Source organism: Aythya fuligula, chromosome 24, assembly GCF_009819795.1.
Source record: "Aythya fuligula isolate bAytFul2 chromosome 24, bAytFul2.pri, whole genome shotgun sequence".
NCBI lineage: Eukaryota > Metazoa > Chordata > Aves > Anseriformes > Anatidae > Aythya > Aythya fuligula.
The window spans coordinates 4,698,672-4,719,970 of record NC_045582.1 but is presented as its reverse complement, the minus strand read 5'-3'; the positions used below and the strand labels follow the sequence as shown (position 1 = coordinate 4,719,970).

Below are 21,299 nucleotides of genomic sequence, written 5' to 3'. Positions count from 1 at the left end.
TTGCTCCAGACTGGGAATACACTCGTGATGGCGGTGCCCAACACGCCCTTGCATCCTTCCGTGTAGTTTGTCTTTGGAAACCTCCCATTCACTGACATGTGCCATGTCTTGGTCAGGATGCCTCTTTATGGACAATTTACTTTTCCAGCTGTGTGGTCTGGCTCCTCTTCCTCCACTAATGGGCCTAAACTGGGATGTCCTCTTCACACTCATGGCCTATGACCAAGCTGCCACCCACTGCAGAACTCCAGTCTGGTGGGAGGCCTGTGGGCTGAGCTCCTGCTCCCCTCCTTGGCACAAGCGGCGCTCACCCTTTGTTTGCCATGCTCTGGCCCTACACAATCACAGCTCCTTCTGGGACTCGCTGTCAGTCATGCAGCTGCCTTCTGCAGAGAGCTCCTGGACTGCTGTGCTTCTTGAATACAACAGCACCACCAGTTTTCCTGTGCTCCTTGAGCTCCTGCAGGGTGTTCCTGGTCTCCCTCTGAATTTAGACATGTGAGGAGACACAACACACTGTCTGCTCACTCTCACTTCCCTGCACTTGTACCATGCCGGGGGCTACGTTCTCTCCTCTACACCCACCCCGTTGCCAACTTCTCCCACAACAAAGTGGTGTCCATCTTCTCCAGGGCTGTGATGCCCCTGCTCCATGCACCAACCTACAGCCTAAAGACCGAGAAAGTGAAGGGAGCCATGCGAAAACTGAGAAACAGAGGGAGGTTGTTTCTTCGTTTCCTCTGCTGTGTTCTCTGTCTCTGCTTTCAGGGCCATGCCATTCTCTCTACTCTCTTCTGCAATGGAGGTCTGGGGGAAGCTGCCATCACTGCTTCCACAGCAGCCCTCATTTTCTTTCTTACCTTTCAGCTCCTCCCTCCTTGTTTCCTACCCTAGAAGCAGCCCTTCAGCACTTGGGAGGGGGGCAGAGAGAAAGAACAGCAGGAAGCTGGAAACAACACATAGGGATACAAACCTGACTGACAGATGATGAGGGAGGCAGTGAGGAGACCAAATGTGGGCAGTCACATCACTTGAGGGGGTTACACGGGGCTGAGGCTCCTTCTCTGCTCTCCTCTATGCCTCCTCGTCTCCTACCCCGTTCACTGCCCTCCTCTCCCCTTCCCACTCCCAAAGGAGATGCCGTAGCAGACGGGCAGCTGCTGTCTCCGCTCCCTCGCCCTTTCGCTTTCGCTCCCACTCCCAGTCACACTCCCACTCCCTCTCCTATCCCGGGCTGGGCTGCAGGACGGGCAGAGCCCCGCGGGCAGCAGCCGAAGCCCTGCCCGCCCACAGGCGCCCAGCACTCGCAGCCCGGGACAGCCCCCGAGCGGCCCCGGGGCGGAGCTGGCGGCGCCGGGCGGCGGCGGCGGGGAGGAGGCGCCGCGGGCGAGCAGAGCCGGGGCTGGCGGGGGCAGCGCGGCGCGGGCGGCGGAGCGGCGGGATGCGGCAGGGCCGGGCCGCAGGGCTGGCGGCGCTGGCCGCGGTGCTCCTGGGTGCGCGGGGCTGCCGGCGCCGGGGACGGGACGGGACGGGACGGGGCTGCCCTCGCTTCTGGCCCGCCGGCTTCTTACGGACCTCGCTCCCCTCTGGCCTCCCTCTGCAGCCATCCCGCCTTCCTCCAGCGAGCTCAGCCGGCCGTTGCCTCCCACCTTGCCTTGCTCCCTGCCTTCCTCCTCTCCTTTCGGCACACCCCCACTCATTCCTGCCTGCTTCCCTTCTCCTCCTGGCTTGGACCCTCCTCCCAAACAGCCGTGCTCTGACTTGGTCCCCAAATAACCATTCCCAGTGAAATGCCTTTGTGTGCTTTTTTCTGAGAAAAAGCTCGCATCAGCTGTCAACTGTTTTCTTCTTCCCTTTCCCACTGTGTGACATTTTCGGTGCAGGAAAGACATTTTCTGTGTTTTCTCCTTCTTTTATTCTTGGCAGTGGCTGTGGGCAGAGCCCAGGTGCAGCAGGAACCATGGGCAGAGACCAGGGAGGGCACCGGCATCAACATCACCTGCTCACACCCCAACATGCAGTCATACGACTACATCCAGTGGTACCGTCAGCTCCCGGGCCAAGGACCTGCATTCCTAGTGTTCGGTACTACAGGCTCCAAAGCATTGACGGACCTGCCGGGGAGGCTCGTGGTGGCAGCAGACCGCCGGTCCAGCGTCCTGTGGCTCACCGAGCCCCGTCTTCGGGACGCGGCGGTGTATTACTGCGCCCTGAGAGCCACGGGGAGAGGAGCCGGGGCTGCGGCCGTGCAGGAACCGTGGCGGGCGGGGCCGGGCGTGTGTGGCGGGGGCGAGGCAGGGGCACAGCCCCCAGGGGGCGCTGCCGCTCCGCCCGCCAGGACCACCTCGTCCCGCAGCCGCGGGGGTTCCCCCGCCAGCCCGGCCCCTCCAAGGCACTTCGGTTCTGCTGAAAGGGTCTGGAGCCTGGGTGCAGCTGAACGGAGATGGCAGCAGCCTGGCAGAGGTGTGTGCAGGGAAGAGGCACTGAAACACAGCCCCTTTCTCCTGAGCCCTCCTTTTCCTCTCACTGCAACAATCTCCCTCAGTTTCTCCCAAATTCAGGCCCAAACAAGGACCGTATCAGGTAAGTTTGGATCCTTGGTTTAATTCAGGGTAACAATGTTTGGAGTGCCTCAGCGTGGCTGTCCATCGATGACCTTGGGATGTATAGGAGAAGCAGACTGTTGTGAGGCTCCTGATGGTGCCTGTCAGTCAGGGATTTCCACCCCTGGACACTGCCAGGTTCTTCTGGGAATCAGTGCTGGAGCCAGGCATATCTCCTCAAACCTGTCTATAAAGGCCTGCCAGCATTGTCTCAGAAATGCATCGCAGAGGGGACAGATTCCCATCCAGCCCATGTCTGGCTTGTTCTTCTGAAGGCAAAGGGGCAGCCTCACACGTCGTATTTTAGAGCAAAGGTGTTTGCTCACGGTAGCGTGTTTTTCAATGAAGCTAAGCTGCCTTGTGCAAACACAGAGGCAGATCCCAACCACAGTTTTGTCCATTTGCCAATGACATGAACCCAGAACTTCACCCAAGTATTATATACTGCTAACAGTGTCCTGGGGCATTCAAGGTAGGCAATAAACAGCAGAGCAATTAAGAAACCAATGTCTCCAGGAACTACCAGTCATGTTTTGGGTTGCAACATGGGCCAAGCCCTTCCAGGGCAATGGGCCATCCCAACAAAGCAGAAATGTTTGTCAGAGCTCTGCCTGGGTCTCTTTCCTGTGATCTACCCCACACCTTAGCCCTGGCAGTGCCATACCTTCACCTGGGCTAAATTGGTTGCATTCTCTTGCAGCTGTGGCTGATTCCATTCCTCTGACACCAGGAAAGACAAAGGGTTTTCCCCAGCACACCTTTGGCTCTTCTCTCTTGCCTGCATGGTTGATTCTTTCTGGACATGACGAGGCTGTAGCAAATACATGGATCTGTACAGAAACATCTCTGTAATCGAGCAGGGAAGGACAGGGTACCTTTCTGATGGGAGCTGTTCCAGAGGTAACCAGGCTCTAATGAGAAACTGCAGACATCAGAGGCTGCAAAGCACTGACAGAAAAAATGTCTGTCAAAAGTCGAACTGGGCCTGGAAACAATGGGAATCCTTGAAATTCAGCTGGGCACTAGAGAGCTGCAAACATCCTGAAGATGGAAATGAGCATGAGGAAGTCTCTGTAAGTGCAGCTCCTTAAACACCCATCTTATACCCACCAAGGGCAAGACAATTCTTGCTGGGCAGCTCAGGAGGGTATATGCAGAGGGAAGAAACATCTACAGCCAAGGCTGGGATGCAGAAATCTCTAATGAGTGTACAGAGGAAAAGGAGGTCACTCTGAGCAGATTCCCTTCAGTGCAGGGATCACCAGGGCCATCCGAGAGGCAGTGTCCCTTCCCCAAGGCAGAGCTCATGCAGGGCATGTGTCTGCTGTTACCACAGTGGCAGGGCTGGATCTGAGTAGCCCCATAACCCAAGGGAGCAGCAGAACACTATGAAAAGGGAGACAAGGAGGTAGGTGAAAGAATGGAAGAAGAGACATGGGCCGTGTTTTCAGAGATCTCAGACTAGCCCCTGGTCAGGCTCCTGCCATTGTTTGCCAGAGGAGGTGAAGAAGGTCAGTCATTCTGAAAGCAATGGCCTGAAGATTCCTCCTTGTATTGTCCAGCACCATGGCTGTGCTGGAACCCCAGGGCCATGCGCAGTGGCTTTAGCAGGGCAGGTACCTCATACCACAGTAGCGGCTGGAAATGCCCAAGAGGTTAATGGGGACACACAGAGTTGATGGGGACGCCGTCACAGCTGAGGATGCTGCCAATGGCAACAGAGGTAGAGGATCCCACAATGGTGTTCTGCAGGAAGGAGCTGAGGATGGAGCCAGGCAGGGTCACCACCACAGGAGAGGGCTCAATGACAATGGTGGTGTTCTGGCACTGCCTGACGCAGGGCTTGTTGCAGCTGCTGGCCAGTGGGGTCAGGCCACAGGGCCAGCATGGCAGGCACTGGTTGTAGCAGGATATGTCTTGGGGCTGGAGGTGCACCTGGGAGAGAGGGCAGAGAGGAAGGAAAGCGTAAGGGGAAGTGAGGATCAGCCCAGTTACCCCACCACAAAGGAGCTAAGGCAACTGCTGAGTGTGGATGTGAAGGCTGTGCTCATGGTATTCATCACTTTGACCTGACAGGGCCCTTCAAAGAGCAGGCTGAACCAATGAGACAATCACAGAGCGCATAATACAAAAGGCTGCCTCAGCACCGTGTCACAGCCTCTCTCTACACAGAAGAGGCCTCGTTCTCCACCCCTTTCCCATGTCAAGGAACTCCAAGGCCCAGCACAACACTGAACCAGAGAGAGGTCTATTGATGCAAGATCCCTTCTACGTTGCATGAGGAGGAGAGAGGACTTCAGACTCACCTGGTTCTTGAGGAAGATGAGGGAGAGCAGGGAGCTGGTCTGCCTTTTATACAGGTACTTCATTGCTGCAAGCCCAGAGGCACCCTTGGCAGAGGTAACAATTTTCTGACAAGTTCATCTTGAATGCAAGCCATCCCAAAAAAAATAATACGGGCTGTGCGCTGGTTTCCTGCACTGCTGCCTTTTCATTTTCAGATCTAGGCCATGGCCATTCCGCAGTGATGATTTCTTTAGAGTGCTGGGATGAAATGTCCAAGGACTTCTAGGGCAGGAATGTATCAGTGAGGTCAGAAGACTCACTGGAAGTGCTGGATGGGTCTCCTCTGATCATCTTCATGGCTCTGCTCTGGACCCACTCTAACAGGTCTATATCTTTCTCATGCTGGCAGCCCCAAAGCTGAGCAGAGCACTCCGGCTCGGGTCTCACTGAAGCAGAACAGAGGCCGTGAATCACTTCCCTCCACCTTCTGGACATGCTTCTGTCAAGGCAGACAAGGATGGAAACAAAGCTTCTTTCCTTGGCAAATTCAATTCTGGCTTCAATTTAGCTCTCCTAACTTGATTCCTATCTTGCCTCATCAGACTATGTATCTATATTCTTCCCAGTTCACCTGTCCTTGCTCCTACCCTCTATGGCCTTCTCTTTCATGTTTGAGTTTAGCCTGTTGCTCCATGTTCATCCATGCAGGTCTCCTGGCATTTTGCCTGACTCCCTCTTGGGATGAATCACTCCTGAGCTTGGAGGAGGTAATCCTTGAATATTGCTTGAATATTCCTTGAATATTAACCAGCCTTCTTGGGCCCATCTCCCCTTCAGGGCTTTGTATCATGGTACTCTACCAAGCAGATGCCTGAGCAGGCCAAAGTCTGCTCTCCAGAAGTCCAGGGCAGCAAGTCTATTGTGCTTCCTCCTTGCTGTTCTCAGGATCCTCAATTCCACCATTTCACAGTCACTGCAGCCAAGGCTGTCCTTGAGCTTCACAGTCCCACCAGCCCCAGGTACTATGAGAACGAGGTCCAGAATATAGCACCTGTCCTTGTAGGCTCACCTTGTGTACTCACCTGAGTGCCTGGTTGCTTTTGTTCACACATCTGCTCTTGTCTTGTGACAACCTCTGTGCAGCTGACTTTGTGTGAAGGCACGTGGGTGCACATATTTGTGCAGGACTCCATGCAGGTATAGATGAGCACGTGCGTGTGTCCTTGTTTCCCCTTTATCACGAGGGAATGTGCACTTGGCAGCACTCTCCCATGCTCTGTGCATGAGTCCTGCCAGGAAGCGAGTTCCCAGGGGTCAGAAGGAGCCTGAGAGCAGCTGAACGCAGATGGCACCAGCCTGGCAGAGATGTGTGCAGGGAAGAGGCACTGAAACACAGCTCCTTTCTCCTGAGCCCTCCTTTTCCTCTCACTGCAACAATCACCCTCAGTTTCTGCAAACTTCAGGCCCCAACAAGGAACTATGAGCCAGGCCTGGAGCCTGGCATGGAGCCAGACCTATCTCCTCACACCTGTCTATAACGGCCTGCCAGCATTGTCTCAGAAATATATCACAGAGGGGACAGATTCCCATCCAGCCCATGTGTGGCTGTTTCTCCTGAAGGCAAAGGGGCAGCTGTTGCTCCTCCGCTTCTGGGATATCACAGCAAAGGGATCACACAGTGCCAAGAGTAAACTGATGCCCCCCCTCATGCACCAGAGGAAGGCTCAGAGTTTGGAGTGCTTCTGCATGGCTGCCCATCAACCACTGTGTTCATAGCTCCTGGGAGCCCTTCCCACAGGCCCTGAACAGCAGCCTTGGCATGGAAGGCACCTTCTGCCTAAGTAGTAGCTGGTAGTGCCAGAGACATCCAGTCCTGCAGTATGCTTTCATTAAAGCCATGAGCAGTTGGAAGGAGGGCACCCTTGGCCAGTTTTTGCATGTCCATTAACCAGGACACATGGGTGGTGAAAATAGGTCACTAGGGGCCTTCGGAGATTGTGGACTGAGAGAATTGGCAGAGGAGCTGGCCAAGCCACTGTCCATCATTTATCAGCAGTCCTGGCTATTGGCGGAGGTCCCAGTTGACTGGCGGCTAGCAAATGTGACGCCCATCTACAAGAAGGGCCAGAAGGTAGACCCAGGGAACTATAGGCCTCAGTGCCAGGGAAGCTCATGGAGCAGATTATCTCGAGTGTCATCATGTGGCACTTGCAGGGCAACCAGGCGATCAGGCCCAGTCAGCATGGGTTTATGAAAGGCAGGTCCTGCTTGACGAACCTGATCTCCTTCTATGATAAAGTGACACGCCGGCTGGATGAGGGAAAGGCTGTGGATTTAGTCTACCTTGACATCAGTAAGGCCTTTGACACCATTCCCCGCAACGTTCTCCTCAAGAAACTGGCTGCTCACGGCTTGGACTGGCATACGCTTTGTTGGGTTAAAAACTGGCTGGATAGCTGGGCCCAGAGTTGTGGTGAATGGAATCAAATCCAGCTGGAGGCCAGTCACTAGTGGCGTCCCCCAGGGCTCAGTACTACAACCAGTTCTCTTTAATATCTTTATCGATGATCTGGAAAAGGGGATTGAGTGCACCGTCAGTAAGTTTGCAGATGACACCAAGTTAGGTGCGTGTGTCGATCTGCTCGAGGGTAGGAAGGCTCTGCAGGAGGATCTGGATAGGCTGCACCGATGGGCTGAGGCCAACCGTATGAAGTTCAACAAGGCCAAGTGCCAGGTCCTGCACCTGGGGCACAACAACCCCAAGCAGAGATACAGGCTGGGAGATGAGTGCTTGGAAAGCTGCCTGGCGGAGAAGGACCTGGGAATATTGGTTGATAGTTGGCTGAATATGAGCCAGCAGTGTGCTCAGGGGGCCAAGAAGGCCAACAGCATCCTGGCTTGCATAAGAAGCAGTGTGGCCAGCAGGTCTAGGGAAGTGATCGTCCCCCTGTACTCGGCTCTGGTGAGGCTGCACCTCGAGTACTTTGTTCAGTTTTGGGCCCCTTGCTACAAGAAGGACATGGAGGTGCTTGAGCGAGTCCAGAGAAGGGCAACGAAGCTGGTGAGGGGTCTGGAGAACAAGTCTTACGAGGAGCGGCTGAGGGAGCTGGGCTTGTTCAGCTTGGAGAAGAGGAGGCTCAGGGGTGACCTTATCACTCTCTACAGGTACCTTAAAGGAGGCTGTAGCGAGGTGGGGGTTAGTGTATTCTCTCATGTGCCTGGCGACAGATTGAGGGGGAATGGGATAAAGTTGCACCAGGGGTGTTTTATGTTGGATATTAGGAAGAACTTCTTTACCGAAAGGGTTGTTAGGCGTTGGATTGGGCTGCCCAGGGAAGTGGTTGAATCACCATCCCTGGAGGTCTTTAAAAGATGTTTAGATGTAGAGGTTAGTGATATGGTTTAGTGTAGGACTTGTTAGTGTTAGGTCAGAGGTTGGACTAGGTGATCTTGAGGTCTCTTCCAACCAAGACGATTCTATGTGTCCTGGTTTCAGTTAGGACAGAGTTAATTTTCTTCCTAGTAGCTGGCAGAATGCTATGTTTTGGCTTAGGATGAGAAGAGTGCTGATAAGACACCGATGTTTTAATTGTTGCAGAGCAGTGTTTACATCAAGCCAAGGACGTTTCAGCTTCTTGCTCTGTCCTCCCAACAGGCAGGCTGGGGCTGCAGCAAGAGCTGGGAGGGGACAGACACAGGACAGCTGACCCAAACTGGCCAAAGGGGTATTCCATACCATCTGACATCCTGCTAAACAATATATAGGGGTGGCTAGCCAGGGTGGGAGGGCCGGACTGCTTGGGGTTAGGCTGGACATCGGTCAGCAGGTGGTGAGCAATTACATTGTGCATCACTTCTTTTGTACACATTATTAGTAGTAGTACTATTATCATCATTATTGTTATTAATGTTATTGTTATTATTATTTTCCTGTCTTAATAAACTGTCTTTATCTCAACTCATGGGCTTCACTTTCCCATTTCTCTCCCCCATCCCAGAGAGGGAGGGAGGAGGGTGAGCAAACAGCTGTGTGGTGTTTAGCTGCCAGCCGGGTTAAACCACAAAATTATGATTCTGTGATCCTCAGAGAGGAAGGGTCCCTTGTTGGGCCGGGGTCTCCCAGCACACAGGCATGATTTTTACTCCTGTAATTAGGATAGTACACGGTGACTTCACATGTAAATACTCCTAATCTTTGTTTTTCAGCTGTTTTTCAGGTGGGAAAGGGGAAGGAAAGCGGGGAACTCTCATTATGAAGACATCTGTCCTCCCAAACAATCGCTATGAATACTGAGGCCCTGCTTGCCAGGAGATGGCCAAACATCACTTTTTGAAGGAAAGTAGAGAATAATTTTCTTTTTTCTCTGTGCTTCTGTGCAGCCTTTGCTTATTTTCCTCTCTTATTTTTCCCTTATACCAAATTTCTTTCTTTTCCGCTTCTTCTGATGAGGGGGAGTGAGGGAGTGGTTGTGGTGGAGCTCACCAAAGAACATAAGACAGACCACTTGTCAGGGCAAGGCACATGCTGCAGATCCTGCTCGTGCTAAGATTCACTGGCATTGTTATCTTTGGAGATTTTCAGGGATTTTTTGAGATTCTTCTTAGAAATGGAAAACTATTCATCAAACAACACATTGCTTCACTCCTACAGACTTGCCACATGCTCACTGCCATGTGCAGTGAGCACTTCTGGCGACCAGATCTGCGGAAGAGGTGTGGGGAGATGGTCTGGAGAGCTAATCTGTGACCTGGTCTAGGAATCAGTCCTGGGCACTAACTCTGAGGAGCAGCCCTGGGCACCCACTCTGACGACCAGGTCAGGAGACCAGCTCTCAGGAGTGCAGGTCTGGGGACCAGATCCGGGAACCATGTCTGGGCACCAGGAGCGGGGACCATGTCTGTGAACTAGCTCTGGAGACCAGATCTTGGGGGTAGAACTGGAGACCAGGTGTGCAGAGCAGGTCTGGATACCAGGTTTGGGAGAGCAGAACTGAAGAACAGATCTGGGGACCAGGTCTGCAGACCACTTCTGGGAACCAGCTCTGGGAACCACCTCTGGGAAACCGGTCTGGGGAGCAGTTCTCAAGACCAGATAGGTGGAACAGGTGTGCAGAGCAGGTCATATTAGCAGGTCTGGGGAGCCAGCTCTGGGGAGCAGCTCTAGCAAGCATGTCTAGGGACCAGATCTGTGGAACAGGTGTGAGGAGAAGGTGTAGGGAGTAGGTCCTGGTGGAGCACGTCTTGGGACCAGGTCTGCCAGCTGCAGCGGGCCTCGGGGAGCTGCAGCGCACCCTCGCCGGTGAGCTGCTGTGGTCTCCCGAGTGCGGCAGCGGAACCCTGCCAATGACCCACAGTGGACTCAGAGCATGGCGGCAGACCACCACCAATGATCAGAGGTGGTTTCCAGGGCGCAGCAGCAGACCCGTACCAAAAAGCCTCGCCAGTCTCTCTGGAAGCTGCATGTGGGGACAAGAGCTGGCATCCAGATCTGAGGATCAGGTCTGGGCACCAGGTCTCGGGGAGCAGATCTGCGGACCAGGTGTTCAGGCCTGTGTCATGGGAACCCAATTTGGGAACCCTGTATAGGGAACATCTCTGGGGGTAACATCTCTGGGGAGCAGGTGTGGAGAGCAGATCTGGGTACAAGGTGTGAAGAACAGATATGGGGACAAGATCTTGGGCTCTGGATGTGGACAGCACAGCTCTGTACAGCACAGCAGAGCTCTGTGCCTACTCAGGTGAGCTGCCATGCAGATCCCAAATTTCTCCACGAAAAATCTCCATCTGTTTCAGGAAACCACAAGCAATGAGGAGGATTCGCTGCTTTGTGCAGTAAACTTTTTTGGAGAGAGGGAGAACGTTCACGCTGCCTGGAGGATATAAAAAGAACAGTTAGGGTCTGCAGGGCTTGGAGTGTCATTCCTTTGGGTGTTTGAGATCGCCAAGTCTGAGGTGTACTGAGGGAGATATGGGGGAAGACAACGCAACTAGCCAGGCGCAGCTAAGCCGGACAAAGATACAGAGGGGGCCCAAACATCAGGGAAGCAGAAAAGGCCAGGGATATGGCCCTGGGTGGGTGCCCCCTGTGGCCCATCAGTGTGAGTGCACTTGACCCACTGAACCCACATCCTTTTCCTTGCTGACTCCCCAACCCTGCCCTATGGAACAGATTGTCCTGCTCCCCTCTGGGCTTGTGCCATCCAACACCCCAATGGAGCCCCGTTCTTCTTGCAAATGCTAGGTTATCCCACCAGAACAGGACACAGTCAGAAAACCTGGGCTGCTGCGTAGCATGGTTCCTCCCTTCTTTCTGGAAATGTGGAAGAGAAATCAAAGTGTTTCTCCTCCCACAGGAAATAGGAACATCTCTATGGAGCAGAGGACCCCAGGGTAGAAAGAACAAGCTCAGTGGACAAGACTGCCCTGACATCAGCCATGGCCAAGCAGTGCGTGTGCAGAAGAGAAGGCAGATGTAGCTGGGGAGGTGAGGACCCCACTGGGAGAGGAGATGAGAGCAGCCCCTGCACATGATGTGCCTCCCAGAATTCCCAGGACCCCTGACTGTGGCAATCCTCAGTGGTTGCTGCAGCTGGAGGAGGGAGAAACCCCAGGGAGCATTTGGGGCACAGTCACACCAGAACATATCTTGTCACTGAATCTGCACTTGTTCCCCCAGCAGAGTCATTTCCGGCAGCTCTGTTGTCTTGGGGCTGGGAGGTGCTTTTCTGACTCTCTCTCCCGCAGCAAACAGGAGGGTCGGTCTCAACATGCACCGTGGGTATCTCATCCTCGTTGCCTTCCTGGGGCAACTGCCGGGTAAGTGCTGGCTATTAATCAAGACATAAATCTTCTTTTCCTTGGAAGCCCTCGTCAGCATTACCACATTTATGTGGGGAACAGCTTTTGAATCACAGGGAAAATGTTGGTAAATGTTTTCTCCCGTTTCTGGTGCTTGGAACAGTTCTCTCATGATGCTGTTACTCTTCAAACTTTGCAAATGGAGGTGCAAAAGAGACGTCTCCTGTTTCTCTTCTTTTCAGTTCATGTCTTTTCTGCCTCTCTCTTCTGGTCCACCTACTGTCACCAAAGTTTTCACCAGTCTCTGCAGTCCCTCATTTCTCCCTTTCCTATAGAAAAAGCCAGATTGTGTCCAAGTGGATACAGGGATATTAAAGCTCTCCTCCCATGGACATTACCAGGGTGTCCAGTCTGTCTTCTGCCTGTCTTTCTGCTGTGGCCTCCAGTGTCCTCCTGCTTGTCAGCACAGCCATGGCTCCCTCTGAGGAAAATTATGTCCCACATGTCTAAATCCACTCCTCTTTGGCTGCCTGGAGACTTGCCTACAGAGCTGCTGACCTTCTCTTTCTTCCAGAAACCATGGGGCAGGTGTCTCTCACTCAGCCAGAAGGACAAGTCACCGTGGAGCAGGGAAACACCTTCCAGACCAATTGCACATATGAAACCTCCAGATTTAATGGCTTGCTCTGGTACCAGCAGAAGAGGGGACAAGCCCCTCAGCTGATTTCAAATCAAGCAATAGCAGGCACCAAGCAGAACGGCCGTTTTACCATGGAGCTGAACACTTCACAGAAATCCAGTGTTCTGCGGCTGAAAGAAGTCGAGCTTTCTGACAGCGCCTTGTACCTCTGTGCTGTGAGTGACACCCTGGTGCAGGAAGCTGCCCTGGCTGAGCAACAACTCTGGATGTGGAGGTGATGTGTCTGTGCAAGGCAGAGCTCTGGGATGGGGCCCTCAGCACTCTCCCCTGGCTGTGCTGTTTCCCCTGCTCACTCCTAGAACTGCCAGCCCAATCCTCTTTCCCAAACAGCCTGATGTCTTTGGCTGTGCAGAGAGGGCTGACCTTGACTGGTTGACATGGACCACAGTGCTCTACTTTCCTCCCTTTTTGGGCTGCCAGACTAGGGCAGAGCCTGCTGGGAAACAGGACTCCCCTGGGGGATTGCTCTCAGCCCCTCATCCCCAGGGTGAGTAAATTCCTGCCAGCCCATGATAAGGCAGCTTGCTTCAAGCTCTGGCCAGCCCAGAGACCCCTAGAAGTAACTCTGACAGAGATTTGCAGGTTCTTCCCTCTCTTCAATGAGTCAGTCCTTACACTGGATTTGCATCCAAGCCACCAGGTTAGCTCCAGACCTTCAGCCAGTTCATGTCCAAAACCTGTGCCTGAAGGACAGAACAAATAGAGCAGCCCCTAGTGCCAAAGGCCCAAGAGCTCTCCATGTTCATCACAGTAAGCAATCAGAGCAAAAGATAAATGAAGGCCTACAGCCCATTGAGTTCGTTGACGTCTCCTCAGGGGAACTGGAGGCATGTGTGATCATCCTCAGCCCCTGAACAGGGAGAAGTGTCATAATGACCATCTGTCATGGCAGTGCAGTATTGCACTTTCTGTTTGCAGGACAGGGGGGAGCTGAGGGCATAGACGCTGCAAGGCAAGGGTACATAGCCCCTACCTCTGTTAAAGGCAGGGATGTCTTCTTCAGCCCCAAGGGGCAGTGCCTGAAAGAGGAATTGCTGCAGTATGCCCCACCCTCCAGTGCCTAGAGGAATGAGGCAGTGCCCCAAGCCTATTCCCACTAAGGAATGGTTTTCTCCCTTGGCCATCAGTATCCAGATGAAAAGAACACACAGGGACACACTCAGGGTTGCTGCAAATGTTTATCAAGGCTCAGGAGGGAAAGAAGGTGACTCCCAGAGGAGGCCTCGAGATTGTAGCACAGCAGGAGCAGACAAAAATCTGTTCAGCTTTTCCAATGGCAGACTTGCAACAGGGCATCAATCTACCTGGCCCACATGGGGAGAGGGGCTAGCAGGTCTCTCCAGGCTGGTTTCTGGGGGCCTCATGCAAAGCAGAGGGCAAGAAAGAAAAGAAAGAAAAAGATCATGTGAAAAACAGGTTAGGTAGACATTGGCCATGTTGTCATAGACTCCAGGCTGGCCCTTTCCTGTCTGTCCTTACAGGACAAGCCAGAGATGGTCAGGTCCTCTTAAAACAACAGCACAATGTTTGCTCTTCCATCCAATCTTATCCAGCAGCATGTTGTGAGTTCCTGGGGTCCTGGTCTGGGGCACTGTCTGGCATCTTTAGCAGGGGCGGCACCTGCTGCCACAGTAGCGGCTGGTAATGCAGGAGAGGTCACAGCACCCAGAGTTGATGGGGACGCCGTCACAGCTGAGGATGCTGCCAACGGCAGCAGAGGTGGAGGATCCCACAGCCGTGTTCTGCGGGAAGGAGCTGAGGATGGGGCCGGGCAGGGTCACCACCACGGGAGAGGGCTGGATGACGATGGTGGAGTTCTGGCACTGCCTGACGCAGGGCTCGTTGCAGCTGCTGGCCAGCGGGGTCGGGCCGCACGGCTGGCATGGCCGGCACTGGTCGTAGCAGGACATGTCTGGGGGCAGGAGGTTCACCTGGGAGAGAGGGCAGAGAGGAAGCAGAACATGGGCATTCATGAGGAGCAGCCAGTCACAACATCCTAACAGATCCAAGGCACAGGCAGTACTGTGAGCTGGAGGCTGTGCAGGGATGTGCGAGCAGTTCTTGGCTGCATCCTGACAGGGCCCAAAAAGAGCCACCACAGCCAGGCTACACCCTAGGCTCCAGCACAGGAGCCATCATACCAAAGGCTCAGTCTTCCTCCATGACAAACCTTCTATAACTTGACTCTCCCACAACCAGCAGTCCCAAGATATGGCAGGGCACACAGCTGATAGCAGCTGAAAGGTCCAAGGAACTGAGTCCTCCTGTGGAAGAATGAGGGGGACAAGAAGGGGCTTCACACTCACCTGGTTCCCAACAAGAAGAAGGTCAGAGAAGTGGATGAGAGAGCACAGAGCTGGGCTGGCTTTTATAGTGGGCCTTAGCTGCCCCATGTCCAGAGGCATCCCTTGAAGCAGGGACTATTTTCTGACAAGCTACTCATGCATGAAAAACATCCCACCTAATGATACGGGATGTGTGTTGCCTTCCTGTGATGCTGCTTTTCATTTCCTGCTTTATGCCCTTTCCCCAAAGAAGGCAACTTCTGAGTGGCAGGCAGGGAGTCCCAAGTATTTCCAGGCAACACATGTCAGTGTGGGCAGAAGACTCAGCTCACGTGCTGGAAGAGTCCAGTAAAAGCATATGTTGTCAGTCTGGGTGACTTCCTAGGGACTCTCTGGGGCCCTTTTGGCTACAGGTGACCCAGCTCCTGACTGTGACCATACCCCTGCTGACACTGCCCTCAGGGAAAACCTGCTGGCCTGTTTTGCCTCCTCCTGCTCTGACTCAGGGGTGTCTGTAAAGGGGGAGAGGTTGTGCAGGGCCCTTTCTGGATCACAAAAGAAAGGCCCAACAGGACAGTGTCTGATTTAGTTAGAAGGAATAAGATGATGAATGTAGACAGAAAGGAAGCCTTTCATGTGCAGGTGATCCTGCGTTCTACCAACATCGGATAGAGCCGGGTGGGTTTTCCCAAGACACACAATGCAGATCCTGTCCATAGGGAAATCCTTCTTCACTCCCATAACTTGATGCCTTTCACTTATAGATTTAAAAAACAAATAAAATCATATACCTTCTCCTTACATGATGCAAGCTTATTTAATTCATGACACCCACCAGTGATCAGTCGGGGCACTCCAGCACTTTCCTTACCACTGCTACTCAGGCTAATAAATGGGATTCTCAGGCCTTAAGTGCAAGGCCCAAGAAAGCTGACATTGTCTTGTCAAGAGCCCTGGTTCCAGTGCCTTCTAGAAGGCTCCCAGTCCACCTCCCCTCTCTACCACGTCAAACCATGTGCTTTGCTGAAATGCTGTCCAGAACCTTTGCCGCACACTGTGTCACGTTCATGCACATGTTCCTCCCTTGTGGGCACTTGCCTATACTGGGGCTGCCTGGGACAGACTCAGCATTCCCCGCAGCAGCCCCTAGAGTGCTGTGCTCTGCACTTGGAGATAGAACAGCATTGCCTTCACACCAACATTGGGGCTATAGTGGAGCAGTGGTGACACAGCATCAAGACTCTCTCCAAGCCCCCCAAAGCCAGCAGGTATGCACGTGGGCACGAGGTTGGGAGGGGACATCACCAGGACAGCTGACCTAAACCAACCAAAGGGATATTCCATACTGGATGATGTCCCACTGAGCAATGAAGATGTGAAAGGAGAAGGAAAACCAGGGGTGGTCATACTGAGTCAGTGCTTCCAAAGACATCGACAATCATTAGTTGCTGATGGGAATTGGAGAATAATTTTCTCTGAATTTGTTTCCAAACATCCTTCTCTCTTTAGTTTTTGATTTCTTCTTCCTTTTTCATTTAATTATATTATCCCTATCTACACTTGTAAGCCCTTTAGCTTAAATCACATTCTCTCCTCACATCTGCCGGTGCGGTGTCAGTAGTGTATCAGGTGGGACAGAGGTCCCCCATGGGGAAACCAATGGCACACATATGTCTGGGAATCAAGGGCCTGGTGCTGAATCATGCAGGGCCTGAAACCTTGGGCAGAAGTGGCACTGAACCAGAGGAACATGGGTCCTTGTGCTGTGGGAGGAAGGACGAACCCTTTGGGCGCTACACGGAAAGCCAAATAGACATTTGCATTGTCTACTCCCACTTCAAAGAAGGATGCAAAACAAACAGAGCAGGACTCTGGAGATAAAGCATACTTAGCCTGGGGCCAATAGGTGCAAGTTCAGAAATGGGTTGTTTTGGTTAGATACATGGAAGAAATATTTACCCTGAAGGTGATCAAGTCCTGGAGCAGATTGCCAAAGAGATGCTATTGGAGCTCCATCCTCAGAAGAGTTCAGACTTTGCCTGGACTTGATCCTTAGCAACCTGATCTGATGAGATCCACTCTGAAAACAGGGTTGGACTATGTGCGTGCTGGAGGTGCAGCCTGTGATCCTCTGGAGGGTTTCTCATTAGGACTGCTCAGGAAGCATGGGGCAACATGCACAGTCACCACATATCAGCCTTGGAGGGATGCTGTTGACAGATCGGTGTTTCTGTTAATTCCCAGGGTGACCGTTGATCACAGTATCATTCATGACAAGAAAAGAGGGTAGAGGGAATACCACTCATGCACACTGCTGCTCATGTCAAAAGATGCGTGAATTCATGGGTGCACTCGCAGACACTCCTGGATGCATACTGAAGTATATTTGCGCACACATGCACAAAGACAGGTGTCCACACAGTGAGGAAAGCAAATGATGCTCTCCTGAAATGCAGGGTTCTGAGTTTACTTTCTACACTCTCTGAAGGAACATCCTGGCTTGCTGAGGCCCTGCTGTGTTTTACCTCCAGAAGATATCGAGTGGTGGAAGGCAAGGAATCCTGAGCAGCAACTCTATCTCCTTCCCACAGGAGTGAGGGGAACGTCTAGAGAGAGGTTTCTTTTGTTGCTGCTGGGTTTGTCTGAGAGCTGAGAGCTGCTGCTCTTCATCCTGGACTCAGATATCTACCTCTTGCTCCAGACTGGGAATACACTCGTGACGGCGGTGCCCAACACGCCCTTGCATCCTTCCGTGTCGTTTGTCTTTGGAAACCTCCCATTCAATGACATGTGCCATGTCTTGGTCAGGATGCCTCTTTTGCTTTTAGATGTTTTCTCATCAGATAGGACAATATACTTTTCCAGCTGTGTGGTCTGGTGATAAAAGAGCCAAATGGGTGTCCCTTGGCCCATCATTGTGAGTGCATGTGACCCACTGAACCCACATCCTTTTTCCTGCTGACTCCTCACTCCTTGCCCTATGGAACAGATTGTCCTGCTCCCCACTGGGCTTGTGCCATCCAACACCCCAATGGAGCCCCGTTCTTCTTGCAAATGCTAGGTTATCCCACCAGAACAGGACACAGTCAGAAAACCTGGGCTGCTGCGTAGCATGGTTCCTCCCTTCTTTCTGGAAATGTGGAAGAGAAATCAAAGTGTTTCTCCTCCCACAGGAAATAGGAACATCTCTATGGAGCAGAGGACCCCAGGGTAGAAAGAACAAGCTCAGTGGACAAGACTGCCCTGACATCAGCCATGGCCAAGCAGTGCGTGTGCAGAAGAGAAGGCAGATGTAGCTGGGGAGGTGAGGACCCCACTGGGAGAGGAGATGAGAGCAGCCCCTGCACATGATGTGCCTCCCAGAATCCCCAGGACCCCTGACTGTGGCAATCCTCAGTGGTTGCTGCAGCTGGAGGAGGGAGAAACCCCAGGGAGCATTTGGGGCACAGTCACACCAGAACATATCTTGTCACTGAATCTGCACTTGTTCCCCCAGCAGAGTCATTTCCGGCAGCTCTGTTGTCTTGGGGCTGGGAGGTGCTTTTCTGACTCTCTCTCCTGCTGAAAACAGGAAAGTTGGTGTGAGCATGCACCGTGGGTATCTTGTCCACACTGCCTTCCTGGGGCAACTGCTGGGTAAGTGCTGGCTTTTAATCAAGGTATAAATCTTCTTTCCCTAGGAAGCCCTCGTCAGCCTTAATGCATTTATGTGAGGAGCAACTCTTGAATCACAAAGAAAATGTTGCTAAATGTTGTCTCCCGTTTATGGTTGCTAAATGATGTCTCCCATTTCTGGTTTGTGATCTGGTTCTCTCAAGATGCTGTTTTTCTTTGAAATTTGGAAAGAGGAGATGGAGAAGAGACCTCTCCTGCTACTATAGTTCTTTCAGTCCATCTCTTTTCTGCATCTCTCTTCTCCTCCACCTATTGTCACCAGAGAAGTTTTCACCAGTCTCTGCAGTCACTCATTTCTCCCTTTCCTATAGAAAAAGCCAGATTGTGTCCCAGTGGATACAGGGACATTAAAGCTCTCCTCCCATGGACATTACCAGGGTGTCCAGTCTGTCTTCTAACTGATGTCTTCCTGCTGTGGCCTCCAGTGTCCTCCTGCTTGTCAGCACAGCCATGGCTCACTCCTGCCACCACTCACCTCAGCTTTGTTTGTACTGATGGGACTTGGAGGCCCCTGAGATGACAGGATCGAGGAAGCAGGTTGAACCTTTTCTCTATAGCTGTGTGGGCCGCTCAAGCTGCTGGTCCCAGCACACAAAGCCAGGCATGACAGACTGAGCTCTGGTCCTCTGGGCAGAAGGAGAGCAGGCAGGAGGAGCAGGCACACAGCACAGTTCTCCTCAGGGTCCACTCTGGCCAAGGAGCTCTGAGCTCTGCCCCCAAACCACCTTGCTGTGCCCCAGCCCTGGGGCCCTTTCAGCCCAGTAAAGGACAGAGAGAAAGGACGGGTCTGAATCCACTCCTGTTTGGTTGCCTGTACATTTCGACACAGAACTGCTGACCTTCTCTATCTTCCAGAAACCATGGGGCAGGTGTCTCTCACTCAGCCAGAAGGACAAGTCACCGTGGAGCAGGGAAACACCTTCCAGACCAATTGCACATACGAAACCTCCAGCTTTAATGGCTTGCTCTGGTACAAGCAAAAGAAGGGACAAGCCCCTCAGCTGATTACACATCAAGCAGTAGCAGGCACCAAGCAGAGTGACCATTTCACCACGGAGCTGAACACTAAGGGGAAATCCAGTGTTCTGCGGCTGAAAGAAGTCGAGCTTTCTGACAGTGCCTTGTACCTCTGTGCTGTGAGTGACACCCTGGTGCAGGAAGCTGCCCTGGCTGAGCAACAACGCTGGAGGAGGAGGGGACTTGTTCTCCAGAAGGATTCTGTCATTTCCAAGACAAAAGTGAATGAATCTCCAAATTGTGAATGTGCTCCTCCATCTCAGACTTCAGTGTTAGCCAGGAGATAGTTGTGGCTCAGGAGCACCTATTGATTATTGCTCTAACCCAGGAAATAGATATGTTATGTGTAGAAAGTCTTGGTCCCAGCGTGAGAGCTGTGCTGGGGCTACTACCTGATAGGCCAGACTCCAGAGAGGCCTGGATGAAGGCTTCATCCAGTGATGGCCATGTACCACCTAGGAGTCTGGCCAGGCCAGGCTGACAATATTTGGCCAGGCAGGCACAGGCACACATGCAGCAGAGCTGGGGCAGGGCTATGCTAGGCCTGAGCTTGAGCAGAGACTGTGGGCTAGGGGCCAAGAGTCTTTGTGAAAGTAAAGCCCCCCCACACCACAGGGCCCCAAGGTGTGCAGATGTGGGAAGGCCCTCACCTGGGTGTGCAGAGCAGTGGGGCTACATGGAGCACAAGGGCCACTTCATCCTCATGGCTCTGGGAATGACAGAGGAGCTTAGTGCCTGGGAGAACATCCCCCAGCGTGTGCCCTGTGGTTGGGCTGGTGCATGCCCTGTGCCATTCACGGCCCATACACAGACCTTGCTGAGTGCACAATCAGGTCTTATTCTCACTGTTATGTCACAGTGGACACATCTTCCCCCACATGATCTCTTTTCTGGAGCATGGTGCAATTGTGCCACGTATGCGGCCTCAGTTGCGGAGCCTGACAAAAGCTGATCCATGCTTGGGGAAAAGACAGCAAGACCGAGCAGCTGTGAGTGTTTGGGTATCAGTGCCTGTCCTGGGCCTGAGTTCATGAAAAAGGAGTTGAGTTCACAGGGACTGGGGGCTCCAGTGTGTGACCTGATGGGACTGGTATCAGTACGAACCTGTGGATCCCCTCAGCCCTATGCATCTTGGCAACAGCTGGGCCATGCCAGACACTGTGCTGAAATCTGATAGGGATGCAAAGGGAAGCTGTACCTGCTCTCCATGCCCAGACATGATGCCCATGATCAGGTGGTGCCGGAAAGGTGAACGTGGAGGCGAGACAGAGGACCATCCCCCAGATAATTTCCCATTCCCAGTTTCTGAAATCCTTTGGGATTATCTTTGTCTGAACCTCCATCCCTAGCACAGCTCCACCCAAAGCAAGACGAACACTCTTCCCCAAGAGCTGGGGCCTCCAATGTCAACAGCGCTTGTCTAGGCAGAGACATCAAAAGTCAAGGACTGGTGGCCATTGGCTGTGGAGGAACTAGGGATGTCTTCCTCACCTTCAAGAGACAGTGCCTGAAAGAGGAATTGCTGCAGTATGCCCCACCCTCCAGCCTATTCCCACTAAGGAATGGTTTTCTCCCTTGGCCATCAGTATCCAGATGAAAAGACCACACAGGGACACACGCATGGTTGCTGCAAAGGTTTATCAAGGCTCAGGAGGGAAAGGAGGTGACTCCCAGAGGAGGCCCCGAGATCGTAGCACAGCAGGAGCAGACAAAAATCTGTTCAGCTTTTCCAATGGCAGACTTGCAACAGGGCATCAATCTACCTGGCCCACATGGGGTGAGGGTCTACAAGGTCTCTCCAGGCTGGTTTCCGGGGCCTCATGCAAAGCAGAGGGCAAGAAAGAAAAGAAAGAAAATGAGCGTGTGGAAAACAGGATAGGTAGATATTGGCCATGTTGTCATAGACTCCAGGCTGGCCCCTTCCTGTCTGTCTTT

The 21,299-nt window shown here is 52.9% G+C and overlaps 2 protein-coding genes and 2 gene segments (V, D, J or C); 3 read left to right on the top strand and 1 right to left on the bottom strand.

Annotated features, from left to right (window-relative positions):
* Positions 1-1,441: 1,441 nt before the first annotated feature.
* On the top strand, positions 1,442-3,019 carry LOC116498306. Its single transcript, XM_032202547.1, has 3 exons — positions 1,442-1,493; positions 1,927-2,583; positions 2,976-3,019. The coding sequence occupies exons 1-3, from the start codon at positions 1,442-1,444 to the stop codon at positions 3,017-3,019; spliced, it is 753 nt and encodes a 250-aa protein (XP_032058438.1).
* An 8,637-nt stretch (positions 3,020-11,656) lies between these two features.
* LOC116498305 lies at positions 11,657-12,605 on the top strand. The segment is given in 2 exon segments: positions 11,657-11,705; positions 12,262-12,605. Coding segments are annotated over 2 exon segments (393 nt in total).
* Positions 12,606-13,989: 1,384 nt separating this feature from the next.
* LOC116498553 (feather keratin Cos2-3-like) lies at positions 13,990-14,792 on the bottom strand. Its single transcript, XM_032202877.1, has 2 exons — positions 14,694-14,792; positions 13,990-14,318 (listed from the first exon to the last, which is right to left on the bottom strand). The coding sequence occupies exons 1-2, from the start codon at positions 14,790-14,792 to the stop codon at positions 13,992-13,994; spliced, it is 426 nt and encodes a 141-aa protein (XP_032058768.1). The 3' UTR covers positions 13,990-13,991.
* Positions 14,793-18,259: 3,467 nt separating this feature from the next.
* On the top strand, positions 18,260-19,651 carry LOC116498304. The segment is given in 2 exon segments: positions 18,260-18,308; positions 19,203-19,651. Coding segments are annotated over 2 exon segments (498 nt in total).
* Positions 19,652-21,299: the final 1,648 nt, after the last annotated feature.